Raw genomic sequence first — 24,612 nt, 5'->3', positions numbered from 1 at the left:
CGTGCCTGAAAGAGGGGGGCCAGGCAGGGGTGAAATGCTACTGGTACGCTCCGGTTCGAGTGAACCGGTAGTGATAAAAACTATTGGTTTGGGAAAACTAGTAGAAAAAAAGAAAAAAGCTACCGGTTCAGTTGAACCGGCAGTTAAAAAAAGCTACTGGTTTCCTCCGAACCGGTATTTCCGATGATCAGCTGTGCAGCGGGGTTTAGCTTTGCTAGAAAGCAGGAAATCCTGTTTTCTAGCGAAGCTAAATCGTGCGCCACAGCTGATCCCCCCCCCCGGCTTCTACTTACCTTCCCCAGCCTCCTTTTGGCGCGTACTGTGCATGTGCACGTAGCAAACCAGTTCGGATGTCACCACTGGGGCCAGGGCCTCCCCTTCCTGCATGTTTAGGCCTCCTTTGGAAGCCGAGGCAAAGCTTCCATCCCCCCCAGTGGAACAGTCCCTTCTAAGCACTGATGTTGTTAACTAGTTGGGGCGTGAAATCTCTGCAAGAAAGCAACCAAGTTCAGAGAGAACCCAGGACCCCACAGTTGCTCCTCCGCCTCCTCCCATCCTCCTCTCTGCAAACCCCACTCGCTTCTAACACTGATGATGTTCCCTAGTTGGGTCCTGAAACTCTGGGACAAAACGACCAAGCTCAGAGTGCATCAAGGACCCCAGTCCTGCCCCTCCCCCTCTCTACCAACCTCACTCCGTTCTAGCATTGATGATGTTCCCTACTTGGGTCATGAAACGCCTGCAAGAAAATCACCAAGCTCTGAGAGCACCAAGGACCCCATTCTCTTTCTTTTCCTCCTCCTCCTCCTCTCTGCAAGCCACCCTCCTTTCTAGCATTGATGATGTTCCCTAGTTGGGTCATGAAACGTCAGCAAGAGCTGCCTGCAATTACTGCAGGTTCAAGTCCCACCAGGCCCAAGGTTGACTCAGCCTTCCATCCTTTATAAGGTCGGTAAAATGAGGACCCAGATTGTTGGGGGCAATAAAAGTTGACTTTGTATATAAATATACAAATGGATGAAGACTATTGCTTAACATAGTGTTAGCCGCCCTGAGTCTCCGGAGAAGGGCGGGATATAAATGCAAATACAAAAAAATAAAAAAAGAGAACCACCCAAGCTCAGAAAGCACCAAGGACCCCATTCTCTTTCTTTTCCTCTTCCTCTTCCTCTTCCTCTTCCTCTTCCTCCTCCTCCTCCCTGCAAGCCCCCCTCCCTTCTAGCACTGATGATGTTCCCTACTTGGGTCATGAAACATCTGCAAGAAAACCACCAAGCTCAGAAAGCACCAAGGACCCCATTCTCTTTCTTTTCCTCCTCCTCCTCCTCCTCCTCCTCCTCTCTGCAAGCCCCCCTCCCTTCTAACACTGATGATGTTGGGTCATGAAATGCCTGCAAGAAAACAAGCAAGCTCAGAGAGGACCAAGGAGCCCACAGTCCTCGTCGTCTCTGAAGACCCCAGACCAGTGGTGGTGAACCTATGGCACGCGTGCCAGAGGTGGCAGTCACGAGACCCCCTCTGTGGGCACACGCTCCACTGCCCCAGCCCAGCTCCCATCGCGTTTCTCCCATGGAGGGAGAGAGAGGGAGAAAGTTTCTCTTTTTTATTGTTCCTAAACGTAATATTTCAAAAGCAGAAAGAAAATGAAGAGGCATAAAAGCGCATTCATCACGTTCTTCTTAGAACAATGAGCTGAACTCTGCCTTGTTTATCATTATTTTAGGTAGTAAAACCTCATTATCCCCAATCCCATAATCCCCAAAGCTTTAACCAGAAACTATCTACTGTTGAGCTCACCCCGTTCCTAAGAGGTCCGTAAGAGGCGTGCATAAGAGCACCAGCATGCCTACCATTCCTGTCCTATTGTTTTCTTTCATTATATCCAATTAATATAGTTATTACATACTTATGCTTATATATATGCTTATATATTGTATAGTTATTTCATGCTTATGCTTATATATACTGTTGTGACAAAATAAATAAATAAATTATTCAGGTTAAATTGCCGTGTTGGCACTTTGCAATTAATAAGTGTGTTTTGGGCACTCGGTTTGTCTAAAAAGTTCGTCATCGCTGCTCCAGACCCTTCTCCTCCTCCTCCTCCCATCTTCATTTCTAAAAAAACCCTCTCCCTTCTAGCGCTGATGATGCTACCTAGCTGGGTCATGAAACGCCTGCAAGGAAGCCACCAAATTCAGACAGCACCGAGGACCCTACAGTCTCCCTCCCTCCCTCCACCTCCTCTCCTCCTCCTCTTCTTTCCCTGTCTTCCTCCTCCTCCTCCTCCTCCTCCTCTCCACAAACCCCACTGCCTTCTAGCACTGATGATGCTACCTAGTTGGGTAATGAAACATCTTCAAGAAAACCATCAAACTCAGAGAGCATCAAGGACCCCACAGAGTCCCTCCTCCTCCTCCTCCTTTTCCTCCTCCTCCTCCTCCTCCTCTCCACAAACCCCACTGCCTTCTAGCACTGACGATGTTCCCTAGCTGGATCATGAAATGCCTGCAAGGAAGCCACCAAGTTCAGACAGCACCGAGGAACCCCTTATAGCAGAAGCAGCCAGGATATTTTTTTGTGGGGGGTGGGGTGTCCGTCTCTGTTCCTGCTGCCAAAGAAGAGCCAGCCCCCCTGCCCTGCCCCCCAACACTCCTTCACTTCTTCAGCAAAGCGAGACCGCATGCAATTTGGAGCAGGGCTCCCGTGTAGGAGAAGGGGTACCTCGGTTCACCAGACCCCCTGCGTTCCTGCAACTCCTCCCATCGGGGGGATTGAACAATCGCTCCCTCTCCCCCTGGAAGACGGTCTGCAGCTTCCTTTCTTCGACCAGCAGCTTGAGGCGTTTCAGACGTTCCCCGGAGCTGGAAATGAAATCGGGACGGTGCATCGCGAGAGACTCCTAAGTGGGGGGAAAGGAAAAAAGAGGGGGAAAAGGAAAGGGGGAAGAAAAAACAACCACTTAAGTCTCGGGGAAAGAATGATATAAGCTTCCTTGAAAATTGGCCTCCGGGGCAGAGAAATTACCGCATTTTTCGGAGTATAAGACACACCTTAGTTTTTGGGGAGGAAAATAAGAAAACAGCTGATTGGCAGGTGGAAAGGCCTCCCGGAATACCCCCAATCAGCTGTTCCCAGAGGTGAATTTTAGCAACAGGTTCCTTGGTTGTGAGCTCTGTGCCTTGCTTTTTTTTTTTTTTTTTTGGCTTTTTTTTCTGCCTCTGAAACTTCTGAAACTCTGTTTCAGAAAAAAAAAAATTTCTGCCTCTGAAAGCCTCTGAAACAGCTTCAGGAAAAAAGCCTCTGAAGCTCTGTTTGGGGGCTTCTTTCCTGAAGCTCTATTTGAAGGCTTCTTTCCTGAAGCTCTGTTTGGGGGCTTTTTTTCTGAAGCTCTATTTTTTTTTTTTAATTTACATTTATATCCCGCCCTTTTCCGAAGACTCAGGGCGGCTTACAGTGTATAAGGCAATAGTCTCATTCTATTTGTATATTTACAAAGTCAACTTATTGCCCCCCCAACAATCTGGGTCCTCATTTTACCTACCATATAAAGGATGGAAGGCTGAGTCAACCTTGGGCCGGGCTTGAACCTGCAGTAATTGCAGGCTACTGTGTTCTAATAACAGGCTTCTTAACAGCCTGAGCTATCCAAAGCCCTTTGAGGGCTTTTTTTCTGAAGCTTCTTTCAGCCTCTGTAACCTCCCTTTGAGAAGCTGGGTGGGGCTACATTCGGAATTTAAGACGCACCCAGATTGTCACCCTCTTTTTTGGGGGAGGAAAAAGGTATGTCTTATACTCCAAAAAATACGGTAATTTTTTGGGGGGAAACGGAGAACGAGGCCTCCGTAAAGCTCCAGAGATTCCAAAGAAACGCTTGGAAGCCGGAACATTCGCCGGAAAGACATCAGACTTGGGAATAAGCCCAGCTGTGTGGTTGTGTTTAAGACAAAAAAAAAAAAAAAAAAAGAGGGGGAGGGGAAATAGGAATATTTTGAATGAGCGGAGACAAAGCAGAGGGCTCGGGGGAGCCTCTAACCCAAACAAAAACCCCGGGAACAGATTTTCCCTGGGAAAATCGAAGGAGCTCACGGCCCGTCTTGGGGAAGGGTCGATCTCCGCGGGAAACTGGAAGGGAGAAATCTCAGCGTTAGGATTCCTAGACAATCTTGGAATCGGAGAAGTTTTTTTTTTAATTCTGAACTGGCATTTGGGGACATGTTGGGGCTCACTGGGAGGGAGGGGAGAGAGAATCCGGTACGTCGGTCTCACGGATGATTCTAGGCGTCCTCGAGTCGTGACCGTAATTTGTGTCCAAAATTTCCAAGGCAGTTGTTAAGTTGAGTTTTGCTCCGTTTTACCACCTTGGTGGCTAAAATGTGGTTAGAATGCAGGATTACAGGCAAAAACTCTGCCCACTGCCAGGAGTTCGATCCAGACCGGCTCGAAGTTGACTCAGCCTTCCATCCCTCTGAGGTGGGTAAAATGAGGACCCAGATTATTGTGGGGCAAGAGGCTGACTCTGTAAACTGCTTAGAGAGGGCTAAGCACTGTGAATACGGTAGATAAGTCTAAGTGCTATTGCTATTGCTATTTTCCTTCCTTCCTTCCTTCCTTCCTTCCTTCCTTCCTTCCTTCCTTCCTTCCTTCCTTCCTCTCTTAATTCCCTTTCTCATGTTTCTTCCTGGTGGTGCAGTGGTTAGAATGCAGTATTGCGGGCTAATTCTGCCGACTGCCAGGAGTTCGATCCTGACTGGCTCAAGGTTGGACTCAGCCTTCCATCCTTCCGAGATGGGTAAAATGAGGACCAAGATTGTTGGGGGGCAAGAGGCTGACCCTGTAAGCCGCTTAGAGAGGGCTGTGAACTACTGTGAAGTGGTATAGAAGTCTTAAGTGCTATTGGTATTTTCTGCCACAGTTGTTAAGCCGAACGCTGTGTTTGTTAAGTGAATTATGCGGTTGTTAAGCAAATCTGGCTTCCTCCATTCATTTTGCTTATCAGAAGATGGCTGGGAAGTTTGCAAAGGGTGATCGCATATGAAAGTATGACTGCATAAAGGCGTGCCAGTTGCCAAACACCTATATATGGATCACGTGACCATGAGGATCCCACAAAGTGTGAAAACCGCAATAGCTCTTAGATTTGTACCCCACTTCACACTGCTTTTACAGCCCTCTCCGAGCGGTTTGCGAAGTCAGCCTCTTGCCCCCCAAAAATCTGAGTCTTCATTTGACCGACGTCGGAAGGATGGAAGGCCGAGTCAACTTTGAACTGGTCAGGATTGAACTGCTGGAAGTGGGCAGAATTAGCCTGCAATGTTGTTGCATTCTAACCACTGTGCCAACATGACTCTTAGAAGAGAAGGAAAGAAGGAAGGAAGGAAGGAGAGGAAAGAAGAGGGAGAGAAAAAGGGAAGGGAAATAAGAGATAGAGGGAGCAGGAGAAAGAAAATGGAGAAGAAAAAGGGAAGGAAGGAGACAGAGAAAAGGAAAGAAAAGAAAAGAAGAAAGAAAAGGTCGCGAAGGAAGAAGAGAGGGAGGGAAGGAGGGAAAGAGAGAGAATAGTAATAGCAGCAGCACTTAGAGTTATATACTGCTCCACAGTGTTTTTACAGCCCTCTCTAAGCAGTTTAAAGCAGGGATTCTCCAACCTTGGCAACTTTAAGCCTGGAGGACTTCAACTCCCAGAATACCCCAGCCAGCTTTGCTGGCTGGGGAATTCTGGGAGTTGAAGTCCTCCAGACTTAAAGTTGCCAAGGTTGGAGACCCCTGGTTTACAGAGTCAGCCTATTGACCCCCCAACAATCTGGGTCGTCATTTGACCGACCTCGGAAGGACGGAAAGATGAATGAACCTGAAGCGGGTCAGGATCGAACTGCTGGCGGTCGGCAGGGTTTTTGCCTGCAACGCTGCATTCCGACCGCTGCGGCACCAGGGCTTGTAATAACGGTCGTCGGTCGCTTTCGTCAGTGCCATACGCTGTTCAATTAGTCACGTGGTTGTTAAGTGAATCTGGTTCCCCAACTTTGCCAGAAAGAGCAAAGACGACGTGACCCCAAAGCCACTGCAACAACTGTCATAAATAATAGTGGCCAAGGGTCCCAATTCGGATCGCGTGACCGCGACGAACGCCACAACGGTCGTTAAGAGTGAAAAACGGTAACTGAGACTAAATTGATCCTGAACCTAATAACAGCAGCAAGGCTGTTGATTGGACAATATTGGAAGAAAAAAGAATTACCTACAATAGAAGAATGGATATTGAAAGTTACTAACTTGGCTGAGATGGCTAAAATCTCAGCTTTTTTAAAAGACAATACGTAGGAAAGATATTTAATTGAATGGAAAAAAATGGATTGATTATTTACAAAACAGGTATCAGATTAAGAGATGTCAGATTGCCTTTGAATAATTAGGATGTATTATTTTAGAATGTAATGGGGGCGGTTAGGAAATGAAAAGACTTGGATGAAGTTAATTGGATTAGAAGGGAAAATTTATTCTATGTTTGGTTTATGTATAACAATACCTTGTGATTGACCCGGGAAGCCGGGGGGGGTGGGGTGGAGGGGTGGAGGGGGTTTTGAGGGGGGGAGGGGAAAAGGGGGAAAAATGTTTTTGTTTGTTAAAACTTTTTCAATAAAAAAAAAAAGAGTGAAAAACGGTCAGAAGAGACTAGTTTTGGTGCTGCTGTATCTCCGAACAGTCACTAAATGAATTTTTGTAAGCTGAAGACTACCTATATTAAGGGGCCGGAGGGTAGAAGACCTCTACGGTTCCTTCCGGCTGAGCCAGAATGTAGCTGCGCCTGGTCCTCGGCGCCAGGATCTCTAGTATGGACGGGGAGGGGAGGAGGGGGAGGAAGGGGGGGGAGGAAGGGGGAGAAAGCCAGAAGGCTGAATTTTACCTGCAAGGTCATTTTACCCAAAGGTAAGGGAGGCTCATTCTCGGCATCTCTTGATGGAGCTGCCAGACGCACCTGGAGGCCCCCGGGACGTTCCGGCCAATTCTGCTCGCGGAGAGGTTCTCGCCAGGGATTTCCTGTGGGTGGGGGCTCGGACCACGCGAGGGCAGGACCGGGCAAGAAGCCACCCCCGGATTCTTCCAGGGGATCCGGTTTTAGATCTGCTGCCGGGACGAACCAAGACACTCCTGGATTGGGGGGGAGGGGAGGAAGGAGAACAGCGGCGGTGAGTTTTGGTGGTCTTTGCCAAGATGGCCGACTAGGATTGGCAGGAGGTGGGTGGGCTCGGCCTCTCAAAGGCCCTCGGATCCAGATGGAGGTCCAACAGGTTTTTGGTCAGGCAACCTTTGTTCTAGGTCAGGATTTCTCAATTTTGGCCACTTTTTTTGTGGACGTCAACTCCCAGAATTCTGGGAATTGACGTCCACGTATCTTAAAAGTAGCTAAGGTTGGAAAATCCTAATCTAAAACAACCTATGTTACTTTGAAGACATTTTGATTTGGGGATTCACGGTCCAAATGATTTATCACATTTAATTTTAAGCCTTTCAAAACTTACCTTTCCTTCTCTTTCTCTACATTTTGGTCCTAGGTTATTTAATTTGTCTCAGATTAAATTCTCGATTCTCAGCCCAGCTATTTTTGCTATTTCCCATCCTATTATCTTCCTTTATTTGAATGTTCCATCGGATGGAACTTTCCCTGTGAAGCAAGGATCTCTTATAGAGAACCAGATATTACAGCTAGACCCGGTTTGTTACAGTGGTGAAGGCACCTGGCTAGAAAGCAGGAGATGGGAGTTCTAGTCCCGCCCGAGGCATGAAAGCCAGCTCGGTGACTTCAGGCCAATCACTAGGAGTTGGTAAGTTCTAGTCCCACCTTAAGACATGAAAGAAGGCTGGGTGATTTTGGGACAACGACCAGGCAAAGGTGAGGCCGTGATAGCTCAGGCTGTAAGAAGCCTGTTATTAGAACACAGCAGCCTGCAATTACTGCAGGTTCAAGCCCGGGCCGAGGTTGACTCAGCCTTCCATCCTTTATAAGGTAGGTAAAATGAGGACCCAGATTGTTGGGGGGGCAATAAGTTGACTTTGTAAATATACAAATAGAATGAGACTATTGTAAGCCGCCCTAAGTCTTCGGAGAAGGGCGGGATATAAATGTAAATAAATAAATAAAACAATGACCAGGCGATGGTGAGTTCTAGTCCCACCTTAAGACATGAAAGGAGGCTGGGTGACTTTGGGACAATGACCAGGCGACGGTGAGTTCTAGTCCCACCTTAAGACATGAAAGGAGGCTGGGTGACTTTGGGACAATGACCAGGCGACGGTGAGTTCTAGTCCCACCTTAAGACATGAAAGGAGGCTGGGTGACTTTGGGACAATGACCAGGCGACGGTGAGTTCTAGTCCCACCTTAAGACATGAAAGGAGGCTGGGTGACTTTGGGACAATGACCAGGCGACGGTGAGTTCTAGTCCCACCTTAAGACATGAAAGAAGGCTGGCAGACTTTGGGCCAATCACCAGGAGATGGTGAGTTCTAATCCCATTTCCATCATGAAAATTGCTGAGTGGCTCTCGGCTGAGCCCACCTTACAGGGCTGTTGTGGGGAAAACAGCAGGAGAAAGAAATAAGTTTAAAGCCTTTATGAAAATAATAAAATCTGGATAAAAGTAAATAAATGGATAAATAAAATCTATCTGGTGAATGCTATTTATCTCTCGACTCACCTTTGTTTTTTACAACTCAAGACAGTGTGTGTACCGGAGTGGTGCAGTGGCCTAGAGGTGGAGCTCTCGCCTCACGATCAGGAGGCTGTGAGTTCGATCCTAGATAGAGGCAGATATTTCTCTTTCTGGGCACACTGAGAATATATCTGATGAACAAAACTCCGCATTGGCGACAGGAAGGCATCCGGCCAGTAAACAGCCTGCTAGCTCCATTCAGTCGCCCAGACTCTATCCCGCAAGGGATTGTGGGGTCATTAAAAGAAGACGATGAAGGCAGTGTGTGTACCCAATGCTCCCATCTCCTCTCTTCTCTACAAACACAACAACCTTAGGAGGTAGACTGGGCTGAGAGAGAGAGGGGGGGATAGGCAGAACAAAAACCCAGCCAGCTTTCAGAGCCAGAGAGAACTAGAACTCACCGTCACCCGGTCTCTAATCCAGCAGATTTGGCACTGCACCACACTGGCTCTTGCAACGTAGCCCAAATCCACAACAAACACACAAACTAAACACACACACACACAGCCTTTCTAGAGACCTTGCGTCCATTGCGACCGGCTCCTTCTGGCCCTTCTCCCTTCCAGGAAGCCACCCGGCTGCCAGGTCTGCTGCTCCTCGTCTTCCGCCAACAGCCCATGGTGCTGAGCCACCCGGTTCTCCGTCCTGCTCCTAGCGGCCCCTCCTTGGAGCGTGGCTTGGCTTTGGGTCGGGGTGGGGAAAGTCAAGCCCACGTCGCGAGTGTGCTTCTTGGTGCCGCTGTTCACAATCTCAAAGTCTCCTGGGTGGGGAGTAGGGCGGGGTGAAAGGAAACACAGTTTGTCTCCCCGATGCGGCAACTACCTTGGTTACTGTTGTGAGTCAAAGGCAACGGCGGGTTTCACGTTTTGTTGCTACTGGTTCGCCCCGCGCACGGCCGGCCTTCTGCGCATGTGATTTGCTCGTGCGCCCAGCCTCAAAAACGTACCTAAAGAGGACGGCATAGAGCCGAGACGGTAGGCAGGTCCACCCGCAATTTTCCGCAACCGGTTCGGTTGAACCGGTCTGAACCATCCGAATAGCATCTCCGGTCAAGGGGCTTCTCAGGGTAGCCTTTGGGGATGGGGAGGGGAGGGGAGGGGAGGGGGAGGACCAGGGAAGGTCATGCTAGCAACAAGCACAATGACACCCACAGTCACAGGAGACCAGGCCCACATAATTAACCTGATTTATTGCCAAAAGCCGATAAGACAACCATCTTTTCCACTAACGGAAGTTTCACGGAAAAGGACAGGTAGTTCTCGACGTACGGCCACAATTGAGCCCAAAATTTATGTTGCTAAGTGAAACATTTGTTAAGGGAGTTTTGTCCCCCATTTTATGACTTGCCTTGCCATGTTTGTTAAGCGAACCACTGCAGTTCTTATATTAGCAACCCGGTTGCTAAGTGAATCCTGCATTTCCCATTGACTTTGCTCGTCAGAAGGTCAGAAAAGGGGATCGCGTGACCCCGGGATACTGCGACCATCATAAATATGAGTCAGTTGCCAAGCGGCAGAATTTTGATTACGTGACCTTGGGGATGCTCCAACGGTCGTAAATGTGATAAACAGTCAAAAATCACTTTTTTCAGGGCCATTACTTCGAACGGTCACTAAATAAACTATTGTAAGTCAAGGACTAGCTCTATTCTGAGAATTACCTGTACAATACAGGTAGTCCTCGACTTGTAACAGTTCATTTACTGACTGTTTGAAGATACAATGTCATTGAAAAAGTGGCTTACGACTGTTTTTCACAATTGTACAACCATTGCAGCATCCCCATGGTGACAATCAATTGTGTTTGTGGGTATATCTGTGTGTGTGTGTGTACTGTGTATAAATATGTACCTACTTACCTACCTACCTACATCAATCTATCTATCTATCTACCTACCTACCTATCTATCTATCTATCTATCTATCTATCTATCTATCTATCTATCTATCTATCTATCTATCTATCTATCTATCTATCTATCTATCTATCTATCTATCTATCTATCTATCTATCTATCTATCTATCTGCCTGTAGTCATGAAAGCCTTTGAAAGGCTAGTGCTATCCCACTTAAAAACCATCACGGATCCACTGTTGGATCCCCTACAATTTGCATACCGAGCAAATAGATCAACAGATGATGCTGTTAATATGGCTCTGTACTACATCCTACAACATCTTGAATCTCCAAAGACCTACACGAGGGTCCTCTTTGTAGACTTTAGTTCAGCATTCAACACCATCATTGCAGACACTCTTCTAATTAAGCTAAACCAGCTACAGGTACCGGAACAGACTTGTAAGTGGATCATAAGCTTCCTAACAAACAGGAAGCAGCAGGTGAAGCTAAGCAGAATCACATCAGATACCTGTACAATTAGCTCAGGGCCCCCACAAGGCAGTGGGCTCTCCCCACTTCTCTCTGTATACCAATGACTGCATCTCCAATGATCCATCTGTCAAACTATTGAAGTTCGCAGATGACACAACAGTGATCGGTCTCATTCGAGACAATGACGAATCCGCATATAGACGAGAGGTCGGACGACTAGCCTTGTGGTGCAACCAAAACAATCTGGAACTGAACACACTCAAAACCGTAGAAATGGTGGTAGACTTTAAGAGAAACCCTTCCATACTTCCACCTCTCACAATACTAGACAACACAGTATCAACAGTAAAAACCTTCACATTTCTAGGTTCTATCATATCGCAAGATCTAAAATGGACAGCTAACATCAAAAAGATCATTAAAAAAGGACAACAAAGAATGTTCTTTCTGCGCCAACTCAGTAAGCTCAAACTGCCCAAGGAGCTGCTGATCCAGTTCTACAGAGGAATTATTGAGTCTGTCATTTGCACCTCTATAACTGTCTGGTTCGGTTCTGCAACCCAACAAGACAGACACAGACTTCAGAGGATAATTAGAACTGCAGAAAAAACAATTGCTACCAACCTGCCTTCCATTGAGGACCTGTATACTGCACGAGTCAAAAAGAGGGCTGTGAAAATATTTACAGATCCCTCACATCCTGGACATAAACTGTTTCAACTCCTACCCTCAAAACGATGCTATAGAGCACTGCACACCAGAACAACTAGACACAAGAACAGTTTTTTCCCGAAGGCCATCACTCTGCTAAACAATTAATTCCCTCAACATTGTCAAACTATTTACTTAGTCTGCACTACTATTAATCTTCTCATCGTTCCCACCATCCATCTCCTTTCACTTACGACTGTAACTTTTTGTTGCTTGTATCCTTACGATTTATACTGATATTGTTTCCTGTAGCCTATGACTATTATTGTAAGTGTTGTACCTCGATGAAGGTATCTTTTATGTACACTGAGAGCATATGCACCAAGACAAATTCCTTTTGTGTCCAATCACATTTGGCCAATAAAAAATTCTATTCTATTCTATTCTATTCTATTCTATTCTATTCTATTCTATTCTATTCTATTCTATTCTATTCTATTCTTTATTGTATTTATTGTATTGTATTGTATCCTTATTCTTATTCTATTCTATTCTTTTCTTATTCTATTCTATTCTGTTTAAAAGAGACTATACTGTATGACTCTGAGAATAATGGTTATAATACAATGCTACCTATACTTAAAAAGAATTTGACACAGCCAGTACACTGTCGTTGCAAAACTGGAAATGTGATATATAATAAAGGAAAATGTGCAATAAAAATATTTTTTTTTAAAAAAAGGAACTATTGGGCTGAGTTGTAAGACAAGAACTGCCTGTGTTACATCTTCCTTCTCATGAGTGGTACTGACGATACCGCTGGGTCTTTGTGCTGAAACACAAAAGGCAAGAAACTTCCAAGGAGAGAAAGCCGAGGAAGAATCGACCTCGGATCAACTCAGCTGTGGAAGATCTGAGACTTCTCCGAAGTCGATCCCGACTCCGCGGAAGTCAGATCTCCGCGGAAAGTCTGGCGTGAAGGACCGAAAAGGGTCAGGGCACAAAAAGAGCCGACGAAGCCTTTGAATTCGACTGCCTCTTCTTTCTGTGGAAAAGCCTCTGAGCCCAAAGGCTCCGCCGAGAAACCAGTCGGGGACGAGACGGCCGAAGGGAAGCGACTCACCTGCTTGGACGGCCTTATTGGACATCCGTTTGCTGCTCAGAGCCGGGCTGGGCCCGCGGGAACTGCCCAGGCTTGAGACGGAGTCGGAGGACGTGAAAGACGGGCTGGGCTGAAAGAAATGAGGAAGAGGAAGATATCAAAGGATGGAGTGGGGTTTGAGAAGAGGAGGACGACGACTGAGGGGGGTATCATCAGAAGCAGAGGTGGGTTTCGGCAGGTTCTGACCAGTTCTGGAGAACCGGTAGCAGAAATTTTGAGTAGTTTGGAGAACCAGGAGTAAAAATTCTGATTGGCCCCACCCCCATCTATTCTCTGCCTCCCGAGTCCCAGCTGATGGGGAGGAAATGGGGATTTTGCAGTAACCTTCCCCTGCCACGCCCACAAGCCACGCCCACGAAGCCACACCCACAGAACCGGTAGGAAAAAAATGTTGAAACCCACCACTGGCTAGAAGGGAGAGGAAGGGTTTGTGGAGAGGAAGAGGAGGAGAGGGAAGGAGAGGGGGAGGGAGGGGTCCTTGGTGCTCTCTGAGCTTCGTGGTTTCCTTGCAGACGTTTCATGACCCAACTAGGGAACGTCATCAGTGCTAGAAGGGAGGGGGATTTGTGAGGAGGAGAGGAAGAGGAGGACAATGACTGTGGGGGTCCTTGGTGCTTTCTTGGAGACCTTTCATGACCCAACTAGGTAACATCATCAGTGCTAGAAGGAAGTAGGGACGAGAAGGACTGTGGGGTCCTTGGTGCTGAGCTTGGTGGTTTTCCTGCAGACGTTTCAGTAACAAATTAGCTAATATCATCAGGCTAGAACTGATGATGTTACCTATTTGGTTAATAAGATGTCTGCAAGAAAACTGTCAAGCTCAGAGAGCACCAAGGACCCCACAGTTCTCCCCCTCCTTCCCTTCCTCGTCCTCCCTCCTTCCCTTCTCCCACTCCCTTCTAACACTGATGATGTTACCTAGTTGGGTCATGAAAGGTCTGCAAGAAAACCACCAAGCTCAGAGAGCACCAAGGACCCCCAAGTCATTATCATCCTCCTCTCTTTCTCCTCCTCTTCCTCCTCCTCCTCCTCTCTGCAACACCCACTCCCTTCTACCACTGATGATGTTACATAGCTGGGTCATGAAACATCTGCAAGAAAACCACCAAGCTCAGAGAGCACCAAGGACCTCCCAGTCCTCCTCCTCCTCCTCCTCCCCACAAACCCGCACTCCCTTCTAGCCCTGATGCCGTTACCTAGTTGGGTCACAAAACGCCTGAGGGAAAACCACCAGGCTCAGAGAGCACCCAGGGCCCCCCACCGTCCCACTCGGCTTTCTTCATGGAGAATCGAAGGGCGATGAAGCCAAACTGTAGGAGGAAACCAGTCCAGGCAGCAAAGACCTGCTTTTGCCGTGACTCCAAGACGACGGCGCCAGGGTGGCACGCTGCGAATGTTGGCACACCTGCCTGGCACAGAGCTTGATTTCTGAGCCCGCTGGCCGCGCTCCCCCAGTGGCATTTCGCAGGTTCACAGGGACAGAAGGCGAAGACGGTGAATTTCGCCTCCGACTGAGCAGCAGGTCAAGGAGAACCTCTGCGGATGGGATAATCCCTCCTTAAATAGGTATTGTGACACAGTCCCTGCTCCATCAACAGAAACTGAGAGCCCAATCAGGCCTACTATGTAACCCATTACAAGTAGTCCTCCACTTACAACAGTTCGTTTAGTGACCGAAACGTACAAAGGCCTGGGAGAAAAGAGACTTGTGACAGTTTTTCACGATTACAGGCATTGCAGCATCCTGTTTCGACCCAGCTCCCCAAACACGACCAACCCTCTGAAGTTAACTCAATTAAATCCTTTATTAGGAACGCCAGCAGCCCCAGCAAAAAGTTCCTTTCTCGCCGCAGGCTAAGAAGTCCGTCTGGAAGAAGATGACTACTTGTCTGCCACATCTATTCATCTCCGCCCCCTGCCTTTTATCTCCAGAGCTAGGGTGGGGCTTTGCTAGCAGCATTGGCTCTTCCGGCCCAAGGACCAGCCCATAGATTTCCACTGTTCTCCTCTCCTTATTTATTTTTATTTATTTATAATTACATTTCTATACCGCACCATCTCCCGGAGGACTCAGGGCGGTTTACAGCCAATGTTAAAATACCCACACCAATACAATATAAATATAATAAATAACAATATTTAAACACAATTAAGAACAAATATTTACTGGCCGAATCACTAAAACGGTCAAAGACCGATTAAAACACCTTAAAATTTCGCTAAAATATGTTTTAGGCTAGTCCCGCTCGGTGAAATAGTAAAGTCTTCAGTTCACGTTTGAAGGCCCGGAGGTCGGGGAGTTGGCGTAACCCCGGAGGTAGCTCACTCACGCCCTCGTGACGTCTCGTCTGGATTACTGCAATGCTCTCTACATGGGGCTCCCCTTGAGGGGCATCCGGAGGCTTCAGTTAGTCCAGAATGCGGCTGCGCGGGTGATAGAGGGAGCCCCTCGTGGCTCCCGTGTGACACCTATCCTGCGCAGACTGCACTGGCTACCTGTGGCCTTCCGGGTGCGCTTCAAGGTTTTGGTAACCATCTTCAAAGCGCTCCATGGCATAGGGCCGAGCTATTTACGGGACCGCCTACTGCTACCAAATACCTCTCACCGACCCGTGCGCTCCCACAGAGAGGGACTCCTCAGGGTGCCGTCAGCTAGGCAGTGCCGTCTGGCGACACCCAGGGGAAGGACCTTCTCTGTGGGAGCTCCCACCCTCTGGAACGAACTCCCCCCAGGACTTCGGCAACTTCCGGACCTCCGAACCTTCCGTCGCGAGCTCAAAACACATCTATTCATCTGCGCAGGACTGGATTAGATTTTAAATTTATATGGGTTTTAATGGGTTTTATTATTTATTATTTATACTGCTTTTTAATAATTCGGCTATGTAAAATAAGTTTTTTAACTGCTATTTTAGTCTGTATTTATATGTATTTTTACTTGCCTGTGAACCGCCCTGAGTCCCTAGGGAGATAGGGCGGTATATAAATATGATAATTAGAATTAGATAATTAGAATTAGCTCGTTCCATAGGGCTGGTGCCGCCACAGAGAAGGCCCTCCCCCTGGGGGCCGCCAACCTACATTGTTTGGTCGACGGCACCCTGAGAAGGCCCGATGTCGTGTCCCACTCCTCCGCTGACGGCCGGATCAGGGAAATCCGAATCAGGCTTGCCTCTGCAGCTCTGCCCAAAGTCCTAGCAAAGTCCTCAGAGCAGGCAGGAGACCAGTAAGTGATTTCAGCAAGATAAGTTCGACTTTGCCTGACTCAGAGACTGCCAGAAAGCAGATCCTTTATATAGGCCATGGGGTGTGGCTCCATGACTCAGCACTCATTAAGGCCTGCCCCTCCCTTCCTTCTGTTGCCTCCGCCTATCCAGTCTTCTGATGCGAGGGTCACTCCAATCAGCAGCTGTTGGAAATAAACTTTCCTCAGGCTCACATGCTGTGGAGGAGGGAGTCTAGCTGCTCCGTTTGCCTGGGCATGGAGCCAGGGCTGGGGCCGGGGGATGCCCCCTCCTCTGCAGCCTGCTTGGGCATGGAGCCAGGGCTGGGACCGGGAGGTGCCCCCTCCTCTTCAGCTTGTCTGGGCATGGAGCCAGGACTGGGGCCGGGAGGCATACATTCCTCCGTGTTCGGGAGCAGATAAGAAGGCCCCGGCTGCTGTGAGAGCGGGCAAGACACAACACCCGCTCTGTGGGAGCGCACAGGTCGTTGGCAGGCAATCGGTGGCAGAAGGCGGTCTCGCAAATACCCCGGTCCTCTGCCTTCTGCGCATCCACGCGTCAGGCACTGGACCCAGCTGTTCCTCCTCTTCCTCATCAGCCACCTGAAGACCTGGGGGCTGTTGACTCTCCATGAGGTTTGACGGACGTCCCAGGCTCCGCCTCTGTCTCTCTCCCTGACAGCCCCATTCCCTCTTCCCGACTCCCACCCTACCTCTCCTCCTCCTCTGATTCAGCTGCTGGAGGGATCAGCGGCCAACAGGCGACAACACAACCCCACAATCATGTGATCCAAATTTGGACGCTTAACAACCGACTCATATTTATGACAGTCGCAGTGTCCTGGGGTCACATGATCCCCTTTTGCGACCTTCCGACGAGCCGAGTCAATGGGGAAGCTGGATTCGCTTAACTAACTTCCAGTGATTCGCTAAACGACTGCGGCAAGGAAGGTCGTAACATGGGGGGAAAAAATTTACTGAACAACTGTCTCTCTCAGCAGCTGAAATTTTAGGCTCAATTCTGGTCGTATGGCGAGGACTACCTGCCACCAAAGAGAGGGAAGACAATTGGGAAGTGAATGACAGGGAGTCCTCAACTTGCAATGGTTCGCTTAGTGACCGTTCAAAGTTACAATGGCGTTGATAAAAGTGATTTATGACCGTTTTTCACACTTACGATTGTTGCAGCATCCCGTTGCAGAGTCACGTGATTTACAACTTGGGCAACTGACTCACATTTATGACGGTGGCAGTGTCCGGAGGGGGCGGGGGGTCACGTGGTCCCCTTTTACCACTTTCTAGCAGGCAAAGTCAAGGGGGGAACCAGATTCTCTTAATGACTAATTAAGTCATTAAGTTTGTTATCATTAAGTTTGTTAGGAAATTAATTTCCTAACAAACAGGAAGCAGCAGGTGAAGCTAAGCAAGATCACATCAAATACCTGTACAATTAGCACAGGGGCCCCCCAAGGCTGTGGGCTCTCCCCACTTCTCTTCTCTCTGTATACCAATGACTGCATCTCCAATGATCCATCTGTTAAGCTACTGAAGTTCGCAGATGACACAACAGGGATTGGTCTCATTCAAGAAAATGACGAATCCGCATATAGACGAGAGGTCGAACGACTAGCCTCATAATGCGACCGGAACAATCTGGAACTGAACACACTCAAAACCGTAGAAATGGTGGTAGACTTTAGGAGAAACCCTTCCATACTTCCACCTCTCCCAATACTAGACAACACAGTATCAACAGTAGAAACCTTCAAATTTCTAGGTTCTACCATATCGCAAGATCTAAAATAGACAACTAACATCAAAAACGTCATTAAAACAACACAACAGAGAATATTCTTTCTGCGCCAACTCAGTAAGCTCAAACTGCCCAAGGAGCTGCTGATCCAATTCTACAGAGGAATTATTGAGTCTGTCATTTGCACCTCTATAACTGTCTGGTTCGGTTCTGCAACCCAACAAGAAAAAAACAGACTTCAGAGGATAATTAGAACTGCAAAAAAAATAATTGCTACCAACCTGCCTTCCATTGAGGACCTGTATACTGCACGAATCAAGAAGAGGGCCGTGAAAATATTTGCAGATCCCTCGCATCCTGGACATAAACTGTTTCAACTCCTACCCTCAAAGCAGCTACAGAGCACTGCACACCAGAACAACTAGACACAAGAACAGTTTTTTCCCGAAGGCCATCACTCTGCTAAACAAATAATTCCCTCAACACTGTCAGACTATTTACTGAATCTGCACTACTATTAATCTTCTCATCGTTCCCATCACCCATCTCTTTCCATTTATGACTGTATGACTATAACTTGTTGCTGGCAATCCTTATGATTTATATTGATATATTGACCATCAATTGTGTTGTAAATGTTGTACCTTGATGAAGGTATCTTTTCTTTTATGTACACTGAGAGCATATGCACCAAGACAAATTCCTTGTGTGTCCAATCACACTTGGCCAATAAAAATTCTATTCTATAAAAAAAATTTCTATTCTAATTAAGAGAAGGGTTACTAATTTAACAACTGTAGTGATTCACTTAACAAACGTGGCAAGGAATGTCATAAAATGGGCCAAAACTGACTTAAGACATTTCTCAGCAACGTAAATTGGGGTCGTAAGGCAAGGACTACTTGTAAAAGGGTGGCGGTGGGAGAGAGACAGATGTTATAAGCATGTCAATTTTTCCTGGGTCTGCTTCCACACATGGCATATTTGGTTATCTTAGCAGGAACATCTGCGCAAGTCGATGTTTAACAGGCCGCAGAACTGTTATCTTTAATAATTGCTCCTGCTTAATTGATATAATTGACTAGCAAACGAAGAGGCTGGAAGACATTTTTTTCAGGGGGAAAAAAAAAATTCCGCTTTGTGGGAATCGTTTTTTGTCCAGGATTTTAAAAAATGGGAGTTAATTATCCACAGCTCGAGTTTTACATAAATACTGTTGCTTAACTACCGTGTCGTTTAACCACAGTATTCTTCTCTTCGTAATAGCGCGAACGGCGATTGCAAAATTTGTCACGTTTATGTTTTATTTACCAAAAAAATAATAATAATAATAATTCACGTTGATTTTTACTCGGCTTTGCAGTAAAGATGAGGAGGGGAAATGACGGGTGCGACGAAATGAGTTGCAACCGCTGGTTTTCTGGCAATAATTCATGGGTCCATGGAGGGGGAGGGGCGAGGAGGAGGAGGAGGAGGGTGTTGGTGCTGGACTTGGTGATTTTCTTGCAGACGTTTCATGACCCAACTATGTAAAATCATCAGTGCTAGAAGGCAGTGGGGTTGGAGGAGGAGGAAGGGGAGGGGAGGAGGAAGAATAGGAGGAGGATGCAAGAGAAGAAGGGGGAAGAGGAAGATGGAAGGGAGGAAGGAAGGGAAGGAGGAGAACTGTGGGGTCCTTGGTGCTTTCTGAGCTTGGTGGTTTTCTTCTAGATGTTTCATGACCCAACTAGGGAACATCATCAGTGCTAGAAGGGAGTGGGGTTTGTGGAGAGGAAGGAGAGGAGGAGGAGGAGGACGACCGTAGCGTTCTTGGTGTGCTCTAAGCTTGGTGGCTTTCTTGGAGATGTTTCATGACCCAACTAGCTAACATCTTCAGTAGTGGGGCTTGTAGAGAGGAGGAGGAGGGGGAACGGAGGAGGGGGATGGAGGTGGAGGACTGTGGGGTCCTTGGCGCTCTCTGAGCTTGGTGGTTTTCTTGCAGGCATTTCATGACCCAACTAGGCAACGTTATTATTGCTGTCATCATCATCATCAACATCACCACTGAGGATGTTACCTCCCTGGGTAATGAAACATCTGCAAGAAATCAACCCAACTCAGAGAGCACCAAGCGCCTCCACGATGGCTTACCTGCCTGCCAGGACCCCAGGCTGGGCCAGGCCACTCTAGGACAGGTACATCCCAGTCCCCTGGTCCCCTGTTTCAATCACCTACCTGATCCTCTCGCCTTTTTTGTTCTAGGTGAACCATTTTCGGGTAGCTGTCCCCCTCGGCTTTCTTGCCCCGCTTGGTCCAGGTCTCCGAGCGCGTCTTTTGCAAGTCGATGGTGCTGTAGAGCTGGGACAGTTTGGGAGATACCTGCACCCTCTCCTGCCCGAACGCTCTGATCAACCTGGCCGTGTTGATGGTCGACAGCGACTCGCTGGTCCCGGTCTGCGTGGCGCTTTCGGTGTCGATCCGGGTCCCCTCGGACTCGGAGGTCACGTCGGTTATCACGCTGGCGTCTCTCCCCGGTCTCAGGTCGGAAGACGTCTCGCTCGGCGTCTTGGAGGTCAGGGACCCGTCCCAGTTCCTATCCCCGGGTTCAACAGCCCTGAGGTGTCCTGTTTTTGGACGCCTGGATTTGGACTGCCAGGCGCTGCTGGGGCCAACGAGGGCTTCCTCCGACGTTTCTATGCTGGGCTGCGATGCCACTTTCTTTCTGGACGCCATCTTTTTCTCTCGAGGGCTGCCGAGCCTTGGTGCTTTTCTTCTGGGTTCCTTCTGGTCCTCCAGGACAAGAGCCAGGGAATGCCGAACTGGGTTCTGCAGGAGCCTGGCCAGGCGGTCCAGTCGCTCCACCAGCGATAGCTCGGTCCTGTGGTTGCTTTCGATGGGCTTCAGCTGCCGCCACTGGTTCTGTCGCTCCAAATACTTGGCCCAAAGATCATCTAAAGTGCTGGTTCGATGGGAGCTTGGCCCCCTTGGTAGATCCGCTACCCGCTTCTCCTTAATCGTCTGGCTTCCCGAGGGAAGTTGACTCGCTCTTCCAAAGCTAGCTTTTTGGGCATCGGGCAAGTCTCGTTTGGAAGCGTGCTTGAATTTTATTTCCTCAAGAAAACTATAATCTACCTCACCGGTCAGCGGGATAAAACTTTCTTCCTTTTGGGCCAGATGCAGACGGGGAGACGGCGAGGGGCTGCTTTCTAGGATTCCCTTACGCTGCAGTAAATCTTGGGGGGAAAGGGCTGGACCCCTGGAAGGCGCATCAACCCGCCCCAAAGCTTTGCTTCCGGGAGGGGAATGTGGATCATCCTGCAAAGTCGGCTTCAGGGGAGGCTGAGCAGATTCAAAGCCAGACTGGGAAGTTTTGAGCGATTCCAAGGAATGCCGGCCGTTGCAGCTTCCTAAGCAAAAGGGGAAGGGGACAAGGGAAGAAAAGGAAAAGTTAAGATATTGCATTCATTTAGGATAGAGCGTCATTTATACTGCGCGGCAGTTTACGTTCGTGGCGGGTCCGAAGAACCGAGAACACCCACTGGAGTGACTGCTGAGCAATATTTTAATCGCTGTTTGCCTACAGACGGAATCTTGCCAGACTAAAGCAATCCTCTGTGTAACTATAAGTCAGGGGTATTGTTGTGTCTGCGCCCCCCGAGCCAGGCCTGCTGCCAGAAAGTGACTTGGACAGTGAGGGGGAAGGGCCGTCAGGACTTACCTCGGAAGCACCGGCTTCCCTGGCTCAGCTCCAGGAGCCAGAGGCAGGCCAGGAGGAAGAGATAACGAGGCCTCCATCCCTTGACTCCCCCCCCCAGGCCACGCCTGCAGACCCAGCTGATGGCAATCAGGCCTGTCTGGACCCTAGGTTTCGTAGGCAGGAGAGGAGGGAACAACAGAAGCAAGGGAGGGGCAGGCCTAGTAAGTGCTGAGTCATGGAGCCTCTGGTGGCTCAACAGGCTAATGCAGCCTGTTATTAACAGCAACTGCTTGCAATATTGCAGGTTCAAGTCCCACCAGGCCCAAGGTTGACTCAGCCTTCCATCCTTTATAAGGTAGGTAAAATGAGGACCCAGATTGTTGGGGGGCAATAAGTTGACTTTGTATATAGTATACAAAATGGATGAAGACTATTGCCTGACATAGTGTAAGCCGCCCTGAGTCTTTGGAGAAGGGCGGGATATAAATGCAAATAAAATAAATAAATAAATAAATGGAGCCACACCCCACAAGATATAAAAGACAGCCAGAGCTGCTGTGTCTCTTTGTAACAGGCAAATCCACTGATTAAGAGCTGAAGTTTGTTTCTAGGTGACTCACCAGCATCGTGGAAGATAACGGAGGCTCTTGGCAGACACTGGCTATTCTGCTGCCAGAGCTGATAGTGACGGCTAATTAAGCCATCATTCGGACGGAGGCGAGGGAGGACACAACAGGTATCCAACCTTGACAGCTTTTAAGACTTGGGGACTTTATGCCGCCTGGGGAATTTTGGGAATTGAAGTCCGCAAATTTTAACGTTGCCAAGGTTGGCTACCTCCTGTCTAGAGTTATGCAGAAAACTGCTTTCATCTGGCAAGATTCTGTCTGTAGGTGTCTGCGGAGATGTTTATGGAGATTCTCAGTCATCCAGGTCATAGTTGTCCCAAAGGTGCTTATTTTTTTTGCTTCAAAAGGCAACTGGACTATTTTTCTTTTTATCTGAGGAGGAGGAGGAAGAAAACGTTTCGCTTCTCATCCAACAAACTTCATCAGTTCTGATGGTGGTGGGGAGAACGGAAGGAGAAAGTACTGACGGTTGAGATTGGTGTGTGTGTGTGTGTGTGTGGAAGGAGAGATTCAGATAGGATGGTGGGGGTGGATAGTACAGGTAGTCCTCAACTTACGACCACAATTTTTTTAAAATTTGCATTTATATCCCGCCCTTCTCCGCAGACTCAGGGCGGCTTACACTATGTCAAGCAATAGTCTTCATCCTATTTGTATATTTATATACAAAGTCAACTTTTATTGCCCCCAACAATCTGAGTCCTCATTTTACCTACCTTATAAAGGTTGGAAAGCTGAGAACCTTGGGCCTGGTGGGACTCGAGCCTGCAGTAATTGCAAGCAGCTGCTGCTAATAACAGACTGCTTAGTCTGTTGAGCCACCAGAGGCCCTCCATCCATCCATCCAACCATCCATCTGTCCATCCATCAGTTCATCCACCTGCCCATCCATCCATCCCTCCAGCAATTCATTCACCTATCAATTCACCCATCCACCCTCCATCCAATCCATCCATCCATCCATTTTTAAATTTTTTTTATTTGCATTTATATCCCGCCTTTCTCCGAAGACTCAGGGCGGCTTACACTGTGTTAAGCAATAGTCTTCATCCATTTGTATATTATATACAAAGTCAACTTATTGCCCCCAACAATCTGGGTCCTCATTTTACCTACCTTATAAAGGATGGAAGGCTGAGTCAACCTTGGGCCTGGTGGGAGTAGAACCTGCAGTAATTGCAGGCAGCTGCTGTTAATAACAGACTGTCTTACCAGTCTGAGCCACAGAGGCCCATTGACACCCAGAGCCAATTAACAACCCCCCCCAAAAAATTAGGCTGTTCAGTGAGAAATTCATTAAGCGAGCTTTGTCCCATTTTGTGACTTTTCTTGGAATCTTCGTTAAGGGAATCACTGCAGGTAATAAATCAGCAACACTGATTTTTTGATTTGTTGATTTGTTTCCCCCTTGACTTTGCTTGTCGGAAGGTCGCAAAAGGGGATCCCATGACCCGGGGAGAATCTACAGACTCTTTTGAAAAAGGTTGAGAAATTCTCAATGGCCTCAGTAATGAGTAGGACCATTTATTATGAAATAATGATGATGATGAAGATGATGATAGCAGTCTTCTAATATTTGGGGGGAAGATATAGAGAAGAAGGGGGTCCCACCTATTCTCCAAAGCACCCGAAGACAAGACGAGAAGCAACGGAAGGAAACTCAGCAAGGAGAGAAGCAACCCTGGAATGAAGGAGGGATTTCCTGAAAGTGAGGACAATTAACCGGTGGAACCGCTTGCCACCAGAAGTTGCGGTTGGCTCCATCCCTGGAGGCTTTCAAGAAAAGATTGGACAACCATTTGTCTCAAATGGTTTAGGGTTTCCTGCTTGTGCGGTGGGTTGGACTAGAAGACCTCCGGGGGGCCCTTCCGACTCTGTTACCCGGTTAACCTCTTATTCTGTGAAATGCCATTATTCCCCTTCCAACTTGGAAGAATGAGATCTCCCACCAGATATTTCGCTCTTTAGAGCAACGGCACCACGGCCCTGCTCCTGTTGGGCTGGGCAGCGATGAATACAAAGCAAGTTTCTAGTCCTTAAGAGGGGAGCAATCTCAGAAGTTTGTTTAGGTTTCAGTGATCCAGTTTTCAGAGGATCTGGAGGCGGGGGGACAGAGATGCAAGAATCTGGGGGGACGAAGACAGCTTGAAGTCTCTTTCAAAGCACCTTTGGTGCACCTTCAAGTGCACAGCTGGGGGTTAGACTAGAAGACCTCCAAGGTCCCTCCCGACTCTCTTATTCTCTGTTGTCGGTGCTCCCTCACTGGAGGTTTTCAAGAAGAGACTGGACAGCCATTTGTTTGAAATGATATAGGGTCTCCTGCTTGAGCAAGGGGGTTGGACTAGAAGACCTCTGAGGTGCCCTCCAACTCTATTCCGATTGATTTTGCCGAAGAAACATACCCTTCAGGGCAGCCTTAACCAGGAGGCTGTTTGTCTCCACCCTGCCCCTGCCGAAGTTCCCTCACACTCCTC

The 24,612-nt window shown here is 48.1% G+C and overlaps 1 protein-coding gene across 1 annotated transcript in view; it reads right to left on the bottom strand.

The window, feature by feature from the left end:
* The window catches only part of ALMS1 (ALMS1 centrosome and basal body associated protein), a 74,480-nt gene that overhangs the window by 4,361 nt on the left and 45,507 nt on the right, over nt 1-24,612 (bottom strand). The window contains exons 13-17 of the mRNA XM_058193066.1: nt 20,048-21,219; nt 12,819-12,927; nt 9,234-9,473; nt 6,905-7,149; nt 2,725-2,902 (exon numbers count right to left, since the gene is read on the bottom strand). Of these exons, the coding sequence (XP_058049049.1) occupies nt 2,725-2,902; nt 6,905-7,149; nt 9,234-9,473; nt 12,819-12,927; nt 20,048-21,219 (1,944 nt within the window). The remainder of the gene's footprint in view (nt 1-2,724; nt 2,903-6,904; nt 7,150-9,233; nt 9,474-12,818; nt 12,928-20,047; nt 21,220-24,612) is intronic.

The sequence above is a fragment of the Ahaetulla prasina genome, chromosome 8 (assembly GCF_028640845.1).
Source record: "Ahaetulla prasina isolate Xishuangbanna chromosome 8, ASM2864084v1, whole genome shotgun sequence".
Classification (NCBI taxonomy): domain Eukaryota; kingdom Metazoa; phylum Chordata; class Lepidosauria; order Squamata; family Colubridae; genus Ahaetulla; species Ahaetulla prasina.
This window is presented reverse-complemented; position numbering and strand designations above follow the sequence as displayed.